Source organism: Cibotium barometz, chromosome 8 (genome assembly GCF_041138505.1).
Source record: "Cibotium barometz isolate CiBa-2024 chromosome 8, ASM4113850v1, whole genome shotgun sequence".
NCBI classification, from domain to species: domain Eukaryota; kingdom Viridiplantae; phylum Streptophyta; class Polypodiopsida; order Cyatheales; family Cibotiaceae; genus Cibotium; species Cibotium barometz.
In genome coordinates this window covers 20,844,809-20,864,560 of record NC_141053.1, presented here as the reverse complement: position 1 = coordinate 20,864,560, position 19,752 = coordinate 20,844,809, and the positions used below count along the sequence as shown (strand labels likewise).

General features: G+C 42.7%; 1 protein-coding gene across 1 annotated transcript in view; it reads right to left on the bottom strand.

Annotated features, from left to right (window-relative positions):
• Positions 1-5,655: 5,655 nt before the first annotated feature.
• Positions 5,656-19,752, bottom strand: part of LOC147636019 (SNARE-like superfamily protein) — a 55,496-nt gene continuing 41,399 nt past the window's right edge. The window contains exons 2-4 of the mRNA XM_086801460.1: positions 6,430-6,544; positions 6,182-6,303; positions 5,656-6,090 (exon numbers count right to left, since the gene is read on the bottom strand). Coding sequence (XP_086657586.1) covers positions 6,039-6,090; positions 6,182-6,303; positions 6,430-6,544 — 289 coding nt within the window. The 3' untranslated portion in view covers positions 5,656-6,038. The remainder of the gene's footprint in view (positions 6,091-6,181; positions 6,304-6,429; positions 6,545-19,752) is intronic.

Here is a 19,752-nt window from a genome sequence, read left to right as displayed (position 1 = left end):
ACATCAGATCCACATGCACATCCATTTACATCACATCACATCTCATCCACTCACATCTTATCACATCCACTCACATCTTATCACATCACATTGACATCTTATCACATCGCATTCACATTTAGTACCGTTTTCTACTTTCCATATACCAATGGGATTTTTCTAAGTTTCTGCCAATTGCTCGGCCGAGTTAAAGGTAACTTTTTCTCAATGGATATTTTCATATTCTTTCTCAAATTTCTCAAGTGAAATATATTCAATATTCTTCTCTTTGAGTAGAAGATTCATGGGATTTACAAAAATCAATTCTACCCATATTTTTCAATAAAATTAATAATGCTCATAATTTCACTTTTGATAAATACTCATAATTTGAATTATGCCCAAAAATTCATCTTTTACTATTTAATTACTTGGATCTCAAATATTATGAGAATTCCTCTTTTTGTATAAAAATAAATTTACCAAAATTTACTCTTTTCTCATAATCAATTAATTATGCATAATTACAAAAAAAGTATTTCTCATGAATATGATGAAAATCATTCTTTTTGCATAGGATGTCCAATCCTAGAATATGGTAGGAAGTCCTCTTTTAGCATTATGCATAAAAATAAGATATGTATTATTTTCTAAAAATTTTGCCATAGCTTCGCTGCTATTATTGACAATTCTCAATTTTTTTCTAAAGAATAAAAGCTTGTAATGAAAATATGATAGTAGTTCCTCTTTTATGCTTAAAATCAAACTATGAATTTAAATCATAATTTTAACCATAAAATGAAACATAACTATGATTATCCCACTAGATTAAACTAATTCCAACATTTCTCTTTTCCCAAATTGTTAGGATAATCCATTTCTCATTTAGAATGAATTAGAGTAGTTTATGTCGTTAGTCTAATTAGCATCTTTTAGGAGAGGTACCATGAATTTTAACTTAGTATTAAATCTTTTTCTATCTCATCACTAATCCCAACTCACATTAGTCTAATTACATCACTAATCATCTAATTAACCACTAATCTCAACCTTATCCAATCTTTCCATTTGTGGTCCAAATTTCAAATGCTTGGCATTACTCATTGCCTTCACCATTGACCACCAAATTTTAAGGGCATCTCAAGCACATCATGGCATCTACTTCACCTCGAGGAATTTGCATTTTTTTCTCAAACGGTCATTTTTGCCATCACCCTACTGGTTGTGTTTTTTATTCATTTGATGCATGTGCTTCGAGGTACTCTTATTTCTCTTAGGCATAGCTAGAGCATAACCCTAGCAAGCTAAAGTTCAAATCCCAGCTCAAATCGTCCACCACTACATGACCCGGAAGGAAGAAAAACCAGTCAATGAGTTTCTAATGATTTATGCTTTTTTGGGATGGGTTGAGCTGTTTATTTTGAGTGTGCCTCATCTCAAGGGAAACACTCTCGAGCAAAAAGTCACTTGCATCTACAAGCTCAATTTTAGCCTCTAAAATCTATTACCTCTAATCACTCTAATTAAGTAGTATTAGCAAAATTAGGCTAACTCTAAAGTTTAAAATTAGGGTAAATTCACTGTGGGAAATCATCTCCTACATCAAAATCCATCTCATCCACTTGAACTGAGTTTTCATCCCAATTTTATATCGGGACTAAACACTAGGTGTGAATCATTATCATGTCCGAAGACCTTCCCGGCCTTCTCATTGCATATTGTAAAAAGGGATAGACGGATAAACACTGCTATTGATACTATCGATAAGACCCCCTTGTACATGATGGAGAAACTCACATAAGAGCAAGATAAGTTTAATGAGGATAACTTTTACATTTGGCAAATGAAAACCATGTACACATTGATGAGAAAAGGGCTATGGGATCTAATTGAGTCTAGTGAAGATAGTGATAGCACATCACTTAACACATTCAACAATCACAAATCTTTTGGCATAATAGCTCAGAGTTTGGGAGATGAAGTTATACATCACGTTGCACAGGGATAAAAGATTGCAAGAAGACGTGGGAGGAACTCAACAGTCTTTGGAAGTGAAACCACCAAGAGCTCCAAGATTAACCTTTTGATGCAATTTTACAGATTAGACAAAGAAGAATCTCCCCAAACCTTTTAGATTCCACAAGAAAATCTCTCATCATTTTGATACATATATAAAGTTAATTATCTCTCCATCATTTTTGTATGGAATCCTATATTGATTTTGAGTATTTAAAGGGAGTGAGATGTCAACTCTTAAGAGCATATGCATGAAATAGATACCCTTCTAATTATTAGAAACCATGGGAAACTTAGAAAATATTGTTGTGTCAAAAAGTAGAAGTGGCATACCTAAGATAGGAAAACAGATAATTAAGCACTTATTTTTTGTGATTATTTAGCTAACCCAAGAGAGTTTTGGGGAGATTTAGAATCAACTTATGCAATGTAAAATTTTGATAAAATGCAAAAATGAAGATGTACATGTCTGCTAGAGAGAGACTAGTAGGAAACTAATTTACCCATAACTTTGTCTAGAGACAAGCTTTTTAAGTATTTTCTTTTGGGGGTTGATAACCCATGGATTAAGGTTAATCTAGGATCATTTTATGATCAAAATTTCTCTATAATTATGATTTTAAAAATAGTGATTAATTACATGTGTTTATCCTTAGAGCAAGCTATAAGGTAGAAGCTTTTGGAGATTCTTTGGTCATTGCCTTCTTTTGATTGGCCTGAATTCGTATGAGCAAGCCAATTTGGCTCAAGAATTTCTTGAAAAAGAGTCCAAGATGACCTTATAATTTGATATCTCAGATGAGAGGGAGTCCAAGTTCAAGAGTCTCAGACATGGCTTGTTTATAAGAAAGAATTGGAAAACGACTCAACATAAACGAAAAAGGACTCTTGAGTGTGTAGTTGGGAAGTTATTCGGATGGTCTAATCAGTTTATTGAGTTACTCGAGTACTTGAATTGATAAAAAAATTTCATAAGCATACATGTGATCTATATAGCATATTGTATACATACTGTGATGTTTTGTAATTGTTTTCTTGCATTATGAAAGAGGCCTAAGAGGTCCATAGGTGTTTATGTTTTCCTTATTATGGTGATGTTGAAGTTCATGGTGGATCAAATACAAGGATTATTATAGTGGATCAAGCCTAAACATGCACAACATTGATTGATTAGCAATAAGCATAGTACTCAACAAATGACCAGCATAATGATATAGAAAACGCGAGTTGTACTTCCATTAGATCTTGCCTCTTATATAGGCACAAATATAAGGTTTATTACATCAGTGATGTTCTCTAGTAAATTGGAGCCCCACACATCATCACCACAAATCTCGTAGCATTCTACATCATCAACTCAATCAATGTGGTGACCAAAGAAGGTACAAGAAAACCACAAGAACCTACAGGTAAGAACAAACCTCGCAGTAGCCTACATCATCAATTCAATTGGTGTGGAAACCTACATCATCAATTCAATTGGTGTGGTGACCTAAGAAGGTGCAAACATACCACAAGAACCTCGCCTTGCAATTGGGGAAGACAAAAGAATGTGCATGCAATGTCAAAGGTAAGGATAAGCAATAAATGGATATATGCCCTCTACTCCTAAAAGCAGTCCTCTTCATCAAAACCTTACTACCCCTTATGCGAGTGGCATCACAAGATCTTGCATCCAAAAATGTTGCAGTACCACAAGAACATGCCTCACATTAGAGCAACGTTGTAACTTTTCTAGTACCCTCTACATCAAAGATGGTAGCGGTGTCAACGGCTTAGAAGAGCTCCTTTATCCAAAAACATCAAAGATAGTCTCTCAAGCTTCCTCATGCTACACAACTCTCATCACTGAGTGTGAAGACTACATCTATATCAAGGCCTAGCTAATGGGTGGATCCCTTAGGTCTACAGTCATAGCAATGCAATTAGTTGCTTCAATGTAACAAAAACGCATGTGCTTCAAATAAAAATGCCAAAAAAAAACAGTCTAGCTAATGGGTGGATCCCTTGAGTCTACAGTCATAACAATCCAATTAGTTGCTTCAATGTAACAAGAACGCATGTGCTTCAAATAAAAATGCCAAAAAAAAAGAATCTAAGAGTTGGAGAAAGCAAATGTGTTGAAGCATGAAGAAAGCAAAAAATGGAAGAAAGCAAATATGTTAAGTGGGAACACATAATATGAAGCTCAAGATAATTCTAAACCACTTGAAGGAGAACCCAACTCTTAGCCCAAAGTGAGGAACCTCACATAGATACCCACACTGACCAAGGAGTCAAACAACATGATCATGATTGCATAGTGGCTTCCATCATTGCAACCATCCTCACCACGTTAACAAGGTGGTCGCATTGTCTACCATACTAACATATTTCTCAATCATTTTGTGTTAGCTAATGAGTCGTGTGTGTAAATCTTCATCAAGGGTAACATGGCCCTATTAAACTTCAACTCTACCCAATGTAACATGGTGCAAGCATTCAATGTGCATCATCTGGCAATCTTAACACTAATTTCGTATTGTTTTGATTAATTTTTAAAAAGACCTTAACATTTTCAATTTACATCTCATGAGACTTTTCTTATAGAGCCTTCATATATACATGAGTAGAAAGTTACAAAACATGCATTGTCAAATTAGGCAATTTTATGCCAAACAAATAAGTGTGTAAAGTAACCGATGCCTCAAAATGGATCGCTAAGCATGTATTTTTATAGAAAATTCAATAGAAAAAAACTCCTTCAAAAGTGTACTAAATTTCTTATGATCCCTTGTTGATCAAGTCAGTTCTATATATAGGAAAAATTATTATTATTAAATTATAAATCAATAAATAAACAAATACGATATGCATTGGAGTCAAATCATACCATAACTAGAAACGCCCTCTATTACAACTAAATACGACGAGGAAATGCCAAAATAAAAAGAAGCCATATATGAGATCATCAGGTGTACGATTCAAGACCCAAGCTCCAACAATAATGGTGCATCTTAAGTTAATTGCACAATTCTAGATCCACTTTACTACGTGAATACACACTATAATATTTAGTGAAACCACTATAATATGAGAACTAAAGTCACGATGAAGAAAAGTCAAGGTCATAACATAAGGAGTGTAAGTTAAAAGGCCAAACACTTGTAAAAGTTTGTTAATTAGTCACAAACGTCTCAATCAATTACTCATAGGCAACCTAGTGAGAAAAGGCTCTTAGTGCATAGAAGTAGAAGTATGAAGAAAACACTCGTTGAATTGCAAGTATGGAGAATGTTCCGTAACAAACATGAGAAATTGACTTTTATACTTCGTGTAAGCCTTTTCTCACTAGGCCACCCAACCCGCATTCATGTCATTCGTGATCAATTACTAAAAATTTTACGAGTACTTGGCCTTTCTAGCCGAGTTCCTCTTGTTATGACCTTGACTTACAAGACTTGGGAGCGTCTTTCAAATGCTTTACAACATCAAATGACAGGGTTGCAATATTAATGAAGACACTCTTTCACATAATTTGGAAGTACAACGGTGTATATGAGAGAGAGACCATATCAAGCTAACCACCAACCAAAAGGCAAGCACACCTCAATGGTTTGACAAGACTCAGTCTCCACATATAGTTTTAAGTGCTGCTATGAAGTATATAAACCTCTCATATCTCCCAAAAAAGCTTTAACTTTTCAATGCAAAAATGTGGACATAGATCCTTGTCAAGGTTACCTTTGTAAGTCATGTCATCCTGTGTTATATAAAGGACATTATTTCTAGTTTTTTTTCCTTGTGTGACCAAAGTATGGATAGCATCAAAGAAAATCTCTCTCGATTGGATGTACCGAGTTAGATTGAATGTACCATGAGAAGTTACCAATGTTAAGAATGCAATGGGAGTACCAAGGTACGATAAACCAAATGTAAGAAGTAACTTTCCTAGTTTTCAGCTCTTCGTTCAAAAGTATTCATACACAAGGTATCCGATCACAATCTCGACAAGGTATAGAAGCCACCACCATTTTCAAATTTATGAGGGCAGCCCATCTGAACTATTTCAAAGTTTTCACATACTGATCAAGGGCAGCATTGAACAGCTCACACCTGCCCAAAAGAACAAAATTCTCAATGGTAAAAGAACCAATGACCTCAATACAGTGGAATGCCAACCATGTCATACAGACAGAAAACTGACCTGAAGGATTCCCCAGGTGTATAGAGAGGATTCTTTATGACATACTCCACATATATGTTGCTGTAAATATGCCGTAAAGCTTCGCGAAGATCACCCATTCCAGGGTCTGTAACTAGCACTATCTGCATCACTAATCTCAAAATGCATTAGGAGTGCCCAAAAGTGTAAATGGATTTTTGGGTTTCGCAAGTGCACCCCTGCATGCACACAAACAGAGGCAGAAAAACACAAAGTTTACACACGATCACCTTGATTCCTGATGGTGTCTCCAGAAGGCTCAACTTGTATGTATTGGTGGAGAAAGCATGAAACGAGCAGCCTTGACCAGGTAGCTGTGGCACACCTAGATATCCTTTATTGTTGCTGCAATTCAACAGCTTTTAACAGATAAGAAAGTGTTTTCAATGTAAGGGGGAAAAAAAAGTATGAACAAGCAGAAGCAAATTGGTGTTTGCACGTGTGTTTTTTTTTTTTTTTTTTTTTTTTGGGGGGGGGGGGGGGGGGGGGGGGTGGGGGGGGTGCGGCAAAGAGAGAGAAACTTGGATCCTCCAATTATCTCTGCAAGCATGGTGAAGGCACCCTCAATGAACTTCGTCCATCCAATGCACTGAATGCACCAGGTAGTGACACTACTGATCAACTCCCGCTAAGAGGTGGAACAGCCATGGGACGTCTCTTAGCATCTATCATCTCCTGTTGGTGGATTTTCTGGTGTCTACGGGGACCATTTCCATGCTCTGGCATTCCCCATATTTCTCCCTATTTTATGGGCCTTTGATGTGGGTTGCCCACCCTTTTTTATGGCACTTTACCCATTTTCAGGTTGTGTAGGAGACTAGGAGGCAGTTGGCCAGCTCATATAGGAGTGTATATATATGTTGCCCACTTCCTCACTTTTCACCATTCTTGATCACTTTGGTGAGTACCTTCAGCCCTCTGCCTACAAGTCCACTCCTCGCCTACGGGCTGGTTGTATCCACTCTTTCTTGAGAATTAGTGCATCAGCATTTTGTTGTTTTCTCTCATCTCTCTTGGAGCTTCAGCGTTTTTGTCATTCCTCTACATCTTTCCACTGCCCTTCCTCTGACATGGTATCAAAGCCCAAAGACGTCTAGACTTGGAATCCCAGATTGGTGCCAATTTTCACCATGTTTCAATGCGAACTTGGAGGCTGTCCGCAGTGTTTCAAACGTACGTTTTCTTCTCCAGAGGGGCAGATCTACATTCTTGCGTTTTTTTTTCTCCTCTCCACTCTCTTTCTATTCCGCCAACCCTCCCTACAAGTGCAGAGAGCAACTCTTGGGCTGTTTTGGTGGCTGCATTTTTCAAAGGAGGTACATCATGGCACTCATCCAACCTTGGGCGGTTCAAATACACTCTTCCGACTTTTCCTTCAGATGCCAAGTTGGATGGCACAAACTACGACATCTAGAAAGTCATGGTGGAAGCAATCTTGGAGACTCATGATCTTCTGGAGTTCATCACTCAACCGGTCCTCCGACCTAGCCTGGACACCACAGAGGAGGAGGATACGAGGGATGCCCTTACGCACGAAGCTACTCTATGTGATTGTCTTAATGCCCATGCTCACTCATTCATACTTCTAAACTCTCAACCCTCAATCATCGCTCACATCAAACAGGATACCCATGCACTTGGAAGAGACTCCCCGATATCTACGGCTGGAAGACACCCATGAAGAGAGTTTCATTGGAGCTTCAAATGTTGAATCTTTCACCCACTGATTCTACTTCCATGCGAGATCACATCAACAAACTAGAGTCATTCCGATCTCAGATTTTTGGGTGCAGGAAGGAGATTTCCACTAAGGATATGGCCATCCAGCTACTTGCTCAGCCCCCAAAATATGAACGCTTCTATTCTTCACTTCTTACCTCAAGACGGACGGAAACCATTACTTGGGATGAACTGGTGCCTATGGTCCTTGATCAGGAGAGTTAGATTCAAGGATTCTGCTTCAAAGAAAGATAACCAAGCTTTCATTGGACAGAGAGGAGGGCAGCCTAACAAAGGTAAAGGTGGGGCATCTCCCTCTAAGGACTCTAAGGACTCCAAGCAAAAGGGATCCGCCAAAGTTGTGGAGGAGTCAACTTTCGTCACCTTGATTGATCTCGAGTCCGAGACTCCCTCTCCTACGGTAAAGCAGGCTTTTCCTTCTTGTTCCCTCTCTCCTCAGTGATTTTGGAAAACAGCGCCACACAACACATGACTTATCGCAAGGGCCTTTCCAAAGAAGCCTACATGGCGAGCTACGGCACCTCTGGAGTTGGTTCATGCAGATTTGTGCAACCCGATGCGCACTCCGTCTCTTGGTTTGGCCAGTTATGCTTTTCTTTTGGTTGATGATTTTAGCCAGTATACCTGGGCCTATTCCTCACTTCATCATTCTTGATCACTTTGGTGAGCACCTTTTGCCCTCTGCCTACGGAGTCCACTCCTCGCCTACGGGCTGGTTGTATCCACTCTTTCTTGAGGATTAGTGCATCAACGTTTTTCTGTTTTCTCACATACTCTTGGAGCTTCAGCGTTTTTGTCATTCGTCTAGATCTTTCCACTGCCCTCGTCTAGATCTTTCCACTGCCCTCTGACAATGTCCACTCCAGGGTCAAGGTTAGTAGAGTGCTAGATTATGTGTTAAGGGATGTAAAGGTAACATTAGGGGTGCATATAGGTAGAAGAGGTGGATGCCTCTAATGGATGTGGATCTATGAGAATGACAAGTTTGCAACATGAGGAGCAATTATGGACAGTAGAGAAGAGGCAAATTCAGCTTGGACAGGAGAAGTTGAGACTGCTTTTGGGTAGCTTCTGTTACCAATGGGCAGCTCTTAAGGCAGTCCCCCACATGGTCACCATGAAACAAGTTTCAGCTCGGCTGAAACCTTGACACGCACTTCGCATTTCGTGAAACCTTGAAATGCCGTTTCTGAAACACCGTTTCATGTTTTCAGTTTCAACTCTCTCTCTCTCTCTCTCTCTCATGCACAGAGACTTACATACATACGTACATACGCACGTACGTATATACATAAATACATGCATACGTATATACATATATTTTATATTTATATGTATATGTATGTACGTGTGTGTATGTATGTGTGTATGTGTGTGTGTGTATGTATGTCTCTCGCATGCACAGAGACTTACATACATACGTACATACGCATGTACGTATATACATAAATACATACACACACGTACATACATATTTTATATTTATATGTATATGTATGTACGTGTGTGTATGTATGTGTGTATGTATATATTTATGTCTGTATGTATGTATGTATGTTGTTTGTGTGTGTGTGTGTGTAGCTGTTTCGGTGAGCGTTTCAATTAGCACTTGTCAAGGGGTGAAATGTTTCAGCGTTTCCTACCTTGTTTCAAGGTGAAATGTGTCGGGGCTGAAACAATTTGCCGTGATGCTGGCCAACTCCCCCACCAAGCGCCCAAGGCCCAACTAGGAGCTGGCATGTGAAACAGCTCCAAATATGGGAAAATGACACATGCATCAGGCCTCAGATTGTGTCATGACTACTGAGGCCATGTACAAAGTAGTTTAGGAGAGAAAAACGGACATCAAAAACCGGGCAAAATCAGTAAGGTGCAGGTCTGAGGCAGATTCTAGAGCCTTTGAAGCAGCCCTCCATGGCCAACAGGCAGCCCATCCAGGCACCCAAGCAATCCACCAGGTAAAAGTCCTCTTAGGGGGCAAAAGGGCGATTTCCCCCAGCTCTTGGGCCCTTGCCCCCATAACTGTTGTGAGTGAGGGAAGAGGAGGCAAGTTGAAACCCGGGAGCGGGGATCTCGGACCCAAATCACTATTGTTGTGATTAAGATTAACAAAATGACAACAACATTCACAACACCATCAAGAATTAAACCGCCCCCCAAACCCCCCCTTCAAAGCTGTCTTCAAAGAACCCTCTCATAATGTTCTTCTCCGATCCCAAAGCTTCTCACAAAATGTCCCCACGAATTCACGTGAAACTTTTAAGAGTTCGGTGGCCCTCACTTTACCTCCATATGGGGAGTAGAGACTAGTATAGGGTAACTATAATTACCATCTTCGTTGCCGTTGTTGAAAAATTCCCAAATTTTCCTCAAATGCCCACTCTATGCTAAGGTGTTCACGATGATTCCCCTTGCAATGGTCGCGATGAGTAGCTTAAAGGAGGTGAAATGGTGCAGAGAGGACTGAGCAGGGTAGTTGTGCATGCTGCAGTGGCAAAACAGGGCATCAAGGAGCATTCGTGGGCAGTGCGCTGGGTGCAGAGGTGTTTGCAAGGCAGCAATAAGGACTGGACAGAGGTGGCTGAGTGGCGTGGCTACCTGTGTCAGAATGCACAGCGAAAATGAAGACAACTGCTGTAGAGAGCAAGACACAAATGAAAGAGAGAGAGAGAGAGAGAGAGAAGCTGTGTAACTCTGCTATATACACCGAAGAAAATCCCGGAATACAATGTATGAAGTGTGGGGGCACGGCGGCCATTTTATATGGCCCCAGGCTGCTGGTCGGCCTGTCATGTGCATCCGTTCATCCCAATGCTCATAGACATGTATATTCTCATTAGCAAATATATGGGTAGATTCAGGGGTAGATTTAGAGCAGATTTTGCAGCCCTACAAGCTCCCGGAAGTGCCCAAGACATAGCCCAATGGATGGGACACCTTTTGGGCATAGTTTGGACACAAAATATGACTGTTTGGACAATGTTTTGTGGGAAAAATAGGCAAAACCGACTTGATTACGAATTCATTCCTTTTTCCTATAAATAGGATCATTAGGCATTCATTAGAATCATCATTCAAAGATCAAGAGGATCCATTTGTCAGAGTCTGCAAGGCAGCAAGGACACAGTGGTGGATCAACAGAAGCTTCTCTTGTTCGATTGCAAGTAGAGGGTTGCAAGGATCTTTGGTATGCATCATGAAGCTGTGAATCAGCAAGATCATTGTATATATAGCATGTTTTGGCAATATACAGTAGATTAGGTCTCTCTCTCCTTCTCTTTTGTGTCTTTGCTAAACATAGGATTAGCGTTATCTTCTTTGCTTAGCGTTAATCATGAACACGCTTCCGCAACGCATGTTACATTGGTATCAGAGCTTAGGTCATCCTAGGACAGTTCTTAGTTTATATTTGGTGCATGCTGAATTAGGGTTTTTGAAATTAGGGTTTGCGTTTTAGGGTTTACGAGCAAGATTAGGGTTTGCGTTTTTGCGTTAAATCTGCATTTTTGCATCAAAAGGTTTCCAAGAGTGTTTAGGGCTGAAAGAAGACTACCCAGAGCTCTGGGTAGTCTTCTTTCAGCCCTAAACACTCTTGGAAACCTTCTGATGCAAAACGCACCATCTGATGCAAAAACGCAGGTAGAGAGAGAGTAGAGAGAGCTGAAAGAAGACTACCCAGAGCTTCCGCGCGTTACATTGGTATCAGAGCTTAGGTCATCCTAGGACAGTTCTTAGTTTATATTTGGTGCATGCTGAATTAGGGTTTCTGAAATTAGGGTTTGCGTTTTAGGGTTTACGAGCAAGATTAGGGTTTGCGTTTTTGCGTTAAATCTGCATTTTTGCATCAACTTTTTGCTCATTTTCAGCATAGTATAGTGCTAGAAAGTCTAGTTTTCAGCCTAGCATGATCCTAGGGAGTTTAGAAAGCATGTAGAACTCTAGAGTTAGGGTTTTGGGCTGATTACAACAGAAAAAACAGCAAAATAATATCATGAGTTCAGAGACAATGGACGATGACTTTCTCACGACTTTGCAGAGTCGTCGGAGACAGGAAGATGAACGATACAAAAGGGAACAAGAACGCTATGCTCAGTATGAACAAATCATCGTTGGGGCCAGGTTTAGGCAACAACTCATAGAAGAGCTTCAAGAAGAGATGCGTCAAGACCCACTTCTATATGAGCAAAGATGGACACAACTCAAGGAGACATGGGCACAATTCATGGCAGCATCAACAAAGGCCAAGAAGGAATCACCTAGGGTTGTAAAGCAGCCCATGACCGAGAGCGTTTACCCAACGAAAAGAGAGCTTCTAAGACAAGAGTTCTCGGGAGACGTGATCACAGAAAGAGGTGTTTCCGAGGAGGTGCCATTACCCGGGATGCACATGCCAGAACCAGAACCAAAGCCAAAGCTAGAGCCAGAAGCCAAACCAAAACCAGAACCAGAGCTCGCGCAAGTGGATCTTTCCAAATCCTATTTGGAGGAGGATGAGGTCAACCCAATAGTTCCCAAGGAGGTGGATCTCTCCAAATCCTATTTGGAGAAGGATGAGGTCATCTCGACAATTTCAGAGGAGTTTTCAGAAGATCTAAAGACCAAGCCAGAGAACTTGAAGACCAAGTTAGAGAACTTGGGGATTGAGCCGATGGATATGAAGTGCAATCTTCAATTGGACCAAAACGGAATCGGAGCAAAGGTGTATGGATTACCCCAGTGCTCCAAGCTTCGCAAAAGGGGATGTCATGTGCATCCGTTCATCCCAATGCTCATAGACATGTATATTCTCATTAGCAAATATATGGGTAGATTCAGGGGTAGATTTAGAGCAGATTTTGCAGCCCTACAAGCTCCCGGAAGTGCCCAAGACATAGCCCAATGGATGGGACACCTTTTGGGCATAGTTTGGACACAAAATATGACTGTTTGGACAATGTTTTGTGGGAAAAATAGGCAAAACCGACTTGATTACGAATTCATTCCTTTTTCCTATAAATAGGATCATTAGGCATTCATTAGAATCATCATTCAAAGATCAAGAGGATCCATTTGTCAGAGTCTGCAAGGCAGCAAGGACACAGTGGTGGATCAACAGAAGCTTCTCTTGTTCGATTGCAAGTAGAGGGTTGCAAGGATCTTTGGTATGCATCATGAAGCTGTGAATCAGCAAGATCATTGTATATATAGCATGTTTTGGCAATATACAGTAGATTAGGTCTCTCTCTCCTTCTCTTTTGTGTCTTTGCTAAACATAGGATTAGCGTTATCTTCTTTGCTTAGCGTTAATCATGAACACGCTTCCGCAACGCATGTTACACGGCCAGCCTACAACAGGCCAACAGCAGCCTATGTGCTCACGACCAGCAGTAGAGGCCCACGACCAGCAAACACCCCGGTCGGCCAGATCCTAGCAGTCGGCCAGGTCTGCTGAAGAGAAGTCGGGCAGCAACATCACAGTCGGCCAGTATTTGGGGACAGCTGACAGCCCTCCACACCTCAGGAAAAATGGGGAAAATACATGGAGAGTGAGGAAAAATGGGAAAACACTAAAACGGGCGGGCACACCCACAACAGAGGCCCTGGTATAGTGTTCAGACAGGAGATGACTGCTAACACCCCCTCTCAGCTCCTGGATGTGGAACCAACCCCAGTGATCTGGTGTGCCACCGGAGCATAGCCTGAGGTAGAGACTTCGTGAATAGGTCCGCCGCTTTGTCCTCCATCAAACAATAAAGAAGCAAGATGTCACAAGCCAAGATCTTCTCACGAACAAAGAGCCAAGATCTTCTCACGAACAAAGTGATATTGTATCTCTATGTGCTTGGTCTCGGCATGGAAGACCGGGTTCCGAGCAATAGCAATACAGCTTTGGTTATCGCACTGGATGGCCGTGGGCTCCTTCTGTGGAAACCCAATCTTGCCAAGCAACCTCCGCAGCCACACAACCTCGCAAGCAGCACCACAAGTAGCCCGGTACTCTGCCTCTGTAGACGACAAGGCAATAGTCGGCTCCCTCTTGCTACTCCATGAAACAGCTCCTGAGCCGAGGGTAAAACTGTAGCCTAATGTAGATCTCCTCGTGTCTGGATCTCCTCCACAATCTAAATCACTCCAGCCTTGGAGTCGAACTCTGTCCTTTGTTTCACCTCCAGTGTCATAGAAGAGTCCAAGATCCTTCGTACCCTATAGATACCGCAAGATCCGCAATCCTGCGTCCCAATGAGAGTTCAACGACGTCTGCATAAACGAGCTCAACAGCCCCACAGGAAAGCTCAAGTCCAATCTGGTGTTCAACAACCATATCAATGAACCAACCAGCTTCCAGTACAAATAGGCATCAACTCTCACAAGGATCATTCACTGTAAGCTTTGTGTTCGGGTCCATTGGTGACATGATAGGCTTGCAGTTCTCTATCCTAAAGGCCTCAAGCAACTCATGGACATACCGCTGCTGAGAGATAAAGAACCCTGGGTCTACCAGATCTCCAATCCCAAGAAGAAGTGGAGTAAGCCTAAATTGGTGATCTCAAACTCCTTTGACAAGGCAGCCTTCGTCACTGCAATATGCTCCACATGACCGCCAATGAGAATGAGGTCATCCACATAAAGGATAATCAACATGACCATGCCGCGTTCTCGAAAAGGATACAAGTTAGGATCTGCAACTGATCTCTGAAATCGAGTCTGTAGAAAGAAGGAATCAATCTTTTGATTCCAAGCCCTGGGAGCTTGCTTAAGACCATACAAGGCCTTCCACAACATGTAAACCATCCCTTTTGATCCTGGAACCTCAAAGCTTGGAGGCTGCTCAACATACACCTCCTCCTGCAGGTCACCATTAAGAAACGCAGATTTCACATCCATCTGATATACGGGCCACCGCTGAGAAGAAGCAAGGGCAAGAACGGTCCGAATCATGGTCATCCTCGCTGTCAGTGCAAAGGTATCCTCATAGTCGATGCCAGGACGTTGTGCATAACCCTTAGCCACAAGTCTGGCTTTGTGTTTGTCCACCGACCCATCTAACGTACACTTGGTCTTAAAGACCCACTTGATACCAATGACAGACCGTTTTGACGGCCTCGGAACCAACTCCCAAGCTTTATTCTTCTCTATGGAATGCAGTTCCACCTGCATGGCTTTCCTCCAAGTATCCTGTGTGAGAGCTTCCTTGAGACGGAAGTGGGCTCTTTGTCCCGCATGATACGAGACATCAAAGCATAGTTTACCTATAAGAGCTCTGCTGAATGACTTTTGTCACGAACTCTATGCGATCTTCGAGGTCCGTCCTCTGTGGTCCATTCGGAGGGAAGCTCCATAACACCCGACTCTTGAAGAGTGTCTAAGAACCACCTTGGTACTCGAACAGAACGCGGAGCCTCCTGCTGCTACAGGGGCTAATCTCTAGCCGCAGGCTCAACCTCCTCAACTGACTGAGGCTGTCCGACTGGAACAATCAACTGGGAATCATCATCAAAATCATCTGGGTCTCAAGAAGTGGCGTCTCATCAACACTGGAAACTGAAACATGCTCATCAAAAACCACATCTTTGCTGATGACGACCTTGTTCCTCTCCGGATCATACAACCTGTAACCCTTGGAAAGAGAGTTACATCCCACAAAAACAAGCTTTTGGGACTTTGAGTCAAGCTTCCCCCTCTGCTTCTTTGGAATAAGAACATATGCATCACTCCGAAACACACGGAAATGGGAGACATCTGGTTTCCTGCCAAAATACGCCTCAAAGGGAGTCATGTTTGGCACTGAACTGAAGTCGTTGGAGAACGGTTGAGGATATGGACAGCAGTAGCCACAGCCTCTTCCCAAAGTGGACGAGGAAGATCACGATGCTCCAACATCGTCCTCACCATCTCCACCACAGTCTTGTTCTTACGCTCAACTACTCCATTCTCTAAAGGCAAACCTGTATTGGCCAGCTCCCGCTTGATGCCATGTTCCGCAAAAAAACCGCACGAATGCATTGGAAGAAAACTCTCCTCCTTTGTCAGCCCTAAGAGTCGTTATCTGCAAGTCAGACTCTTTCTCCACCATCACATGCCACTCCTTGAACCGAGCAAAAGCTTAGTCCTTCTGAGAAAGGAAATAAACCCAAGTGAATCTGTTACAATCATCGACAAGCAGCATGAAATACAAAGAACCTCCCAAGGACGGCGTCTGCATAGGTCCACACAAGTCAGTGTGTACCAACTCCAAAGGTTTCGAAGCCCGCCTGGAAGCCTGTTTCGGAAAAGATTCCCTGTGCTGCTTACCACGAATGCAAGATCTACAGCGTCCCTACCTACTGCCAACATCTGGCAAGCCAACCACCATCTGGTCCCGGAAAGCTCGCCGCAACGCATCCACATTCAAGTGGCCAAACCAAAAGTGCCACAAGTCACCAATCTGAGAACCTGTAAGAGAGGAGAGTGCTGAGAGTTTGTATATACCGTTCTCCACTCCGGCCTCTCTCTTGGTCCCGTAGAGCAACAGAATGCTCCTCAAACTCCACCTGGAAGCCAATCTTGGAAACCTCATGCACTGACAATAGATGAAAACCAAGTGCGGGGACGTAAAGAACACGAGAGGAATGCTTCCCCCTCTACCATCAGGAATGATCTCCATCTGGCCCTCATTGTGAATCGATATGGTGGAATTGTCGCGAATGAAAATGTGACCTGGCTGCTATTTAAGATCCTATAAGAAATCACGGGAAGGAGTCATGTGCCTGGAAGCACCACTATCAAGAATCCACTCCCAAGTATCCCTAGCAGTGAAGCCAACTCCCTCCTCGCTCGAAGAAGATGAAGCATCTGTGTCCAAAATCTCCAAGTGCACAAAGGCTAGAGCCTTGCAGCGGAAGCTGAACAATCAGCACTCTTCCTGTTATTCCGCTTGGGACACTTCTCCAATACTGACCTTTATCGCCACAATCGTTATAGGTCCGCTCGGCCTTCAGTTTCTCACAGTCTGGATCGGGCTTCTTCTCAGAAGACTTTTCCAACTCCCTCCTCGCTCGAAGAAGATGAAGCCTCTGTGTCCAAAATCTCCAAGTGCACAAAGGCTAGAGTCTTTGCAGCGGAAGCTGAACAATCAGCACTCTTCCCGTTATTCCGCTTGGGACACTTCTCCAATACTGACCTTTCTCGCCACAATCGTTACAGGTCCGCTCGGCCTTCAGTTTCTCACAGTCTGGATCGGGCTTCTTCTCAGAAGACTTCTCCGAGGAAGACTTCCCTTTACTCTTGTTGTTGTTGTTACGGCCTTTCGACCACTAGCTAGTCAAGGCCTCAGAACCTCCGCCTTGTGGAGGGTTCGTGAATCGCTCTTCCTGGTCCAAGACCATTGGCACAAGCTCCTCCCACGTGATGGTGCTGAGCCTCCCACTTGTGATCAAAGAGGAGTAAAATGCTGAGTACTGAGAGGGCAAATGAGACAACAACATGATGGCCATATCCTTTGACGATATCTCTTTCCCTGCCTGGAGAACCTCCTGCTGAAGAGCCTGCACAACTTGTTGATGTGCTCCCGCATTGTCGACGACTTTGCAGGATTCATCACCCGCATCTGAACTTCCAAGGAGATCCTCTTCCTCTTCATGGGCGATACCCTGTTGTAAAGTCTACAGAGAAGCCAAATGCTGCCAAATCCCTCTGGCCAGTGTTCTATGCTTTATGTGATTGATCACCTGTGGTGTGCAATTTAGGAAGATGAAAGAACAGATGCGGGCATTAACACGATCCCATAACTGTGCATGTGCCTCCCATTCCTTCCGTATAGAGGGTAACTCACCATCTTCCAACTCCGGCCGTGGAACCCCAACAACAATGAAATCAGCCAAGTCATAAGACTCCAAAACCGACTCCATCATTACCTTCCATATGCCGTAGTTGTTCCCATCTAACTTTCGGTCCACCGGAAACGTGGGGAGTGTTGGGATCTTCACGTGCTTCTCAGCCATCTCAAGCAAGTCTACCATCTCAAGGGTTCACAAGGTCTTGTGAAGGGAGGATGGGTGGGAAAAAAGAAGAGGAGGTTGCAAATAATATGCAAGGTGGTTGTCCAACGGTGATGGCCGCCTTCTACCCGGTCTCTAAGTCTCGTACAGCCCAAACAATCTCCAATCAGCATCTCAAATCAGCAAACCCTCAACGTCCCACTGTCTCCAAGCTTCAAGCCACCTGGGTCTATGATACCATGTCAGAATGCACAGCGGAAATGAAGACAACTGCTGTAGAGAGCAAGACACAGATGAAAGAGAGAGTGAGAAGCTGTGTAACTCTGCTATATACACCCAAGAAAATCCCAGAATACAATGTGTGAAGTGTGGGGGCACGGAGGCCATTTTATATGGCCCCAGGCTACTGGTCGGCCAACCTAAAACAGGCCAACAGCAGCGTATGTGCTCACGACCGGGAGTAGAGGCCCACGACTAGCAAACACCCTGGTCGGCTAGATCCCAGCAGTCGGCCAAGTCTGCTGAAGAGAAGTCAGGCAGCAACACACAGTCGGCCAATATCTGGGGACACCTGACAGCCCTCCACACCTCAGGAAAAATGGGAAAAATACATTGAGAGTGAGGAAAAATGGAAAAACACTAAAACGCAGGCCCTGGTATAGTGTACAGATAGAAGATTACTGCTAACAACCTGTGGCAGCTCAAGCCGCTGTAGAGAAGCGACCCTATGAGGTGCTTGGAAGCAAGAGAGAAGAAAGCATGAACATGCCTGCTAAGGGTTCTCTGCAACAAGCAACCAAGCGGCTCGAAGTAGGAACATGAGAGAAAGTGAGATGGAGCCTTTGCACACATTCCATGGGCTTCCTGTGTAGCAAACCGACCAAAACCTTTTAGGAAGGAGGTGGGGAAGGGTGGGGGACTATTGCCATGAGGAATAACCTCCTCATGTCCAAGTGTTTTCTCAAACTCACAACAAGGATAGAGAAGCAAAGCCAAGCGAGTGATCGTTATCTCCACGGAAACCTCTTCCCCAGGGTGGTAAGCGTGGGGCTGGCCATGCACGTTCCCACCAAGTGGCACTTGGTGGGTGCCATGTTAGTGCCCGATAGAAAAAATACTTGTCGTTGGTCCACACTAAGATTGAGTTGTCCTCCCCACTGTTGATCTACACTAAGAATTTTTATTTTTATTTTTTCCAGAGAAGAGACTACTATTAAGTATGAAAAAAAATGAAAAAGGGAGATTTCAAACCAAACTAGGTGAAAAGCCCCTATAACCCAATGGTTGGGTATGGCTGCATCAATTTATATAATCCTCCGACTAGCTCCCCACAAGTGCTGAGTAAGGCCAACCCTCAATTAGTGTCCCTTCAACGATTAAGAGTAATTAAGGATAATTAAGGGTAATGAAGAGAGATTAAGTCACAATCGTGACATTCCCTCCCACTTAAAATAAGACTCCGGCTAAATAAGCGACTTCTGTTGAAGATCTTCATCATTAGGCCATTTATGCTTGTGGTGAAGCTTGCACTGAGAAATATTGAAAAGGGCTTGAAGTTGACTTGGCTATATTGCGATGTAGAAAAATATGAAGATTCAACCATGAATTCTCTCGATGATACTTGAATAGTATCTATGATAAAAAATAGAAGCAAACCCTAATCCATAATCATCAACCATAAAGAAGGAGAGAAGCCATAGTCACCATCTCTCTCACACACACAAAGGAGAACACAACATAGTGTTATGTCCACACTACAAAGTAAACCTAATGTAATGTCCACACCACACATGACCAGCTGGACGCGGTCATAAACACACCACACGATATCTATCTACCATACTGTCACTCTGTCAG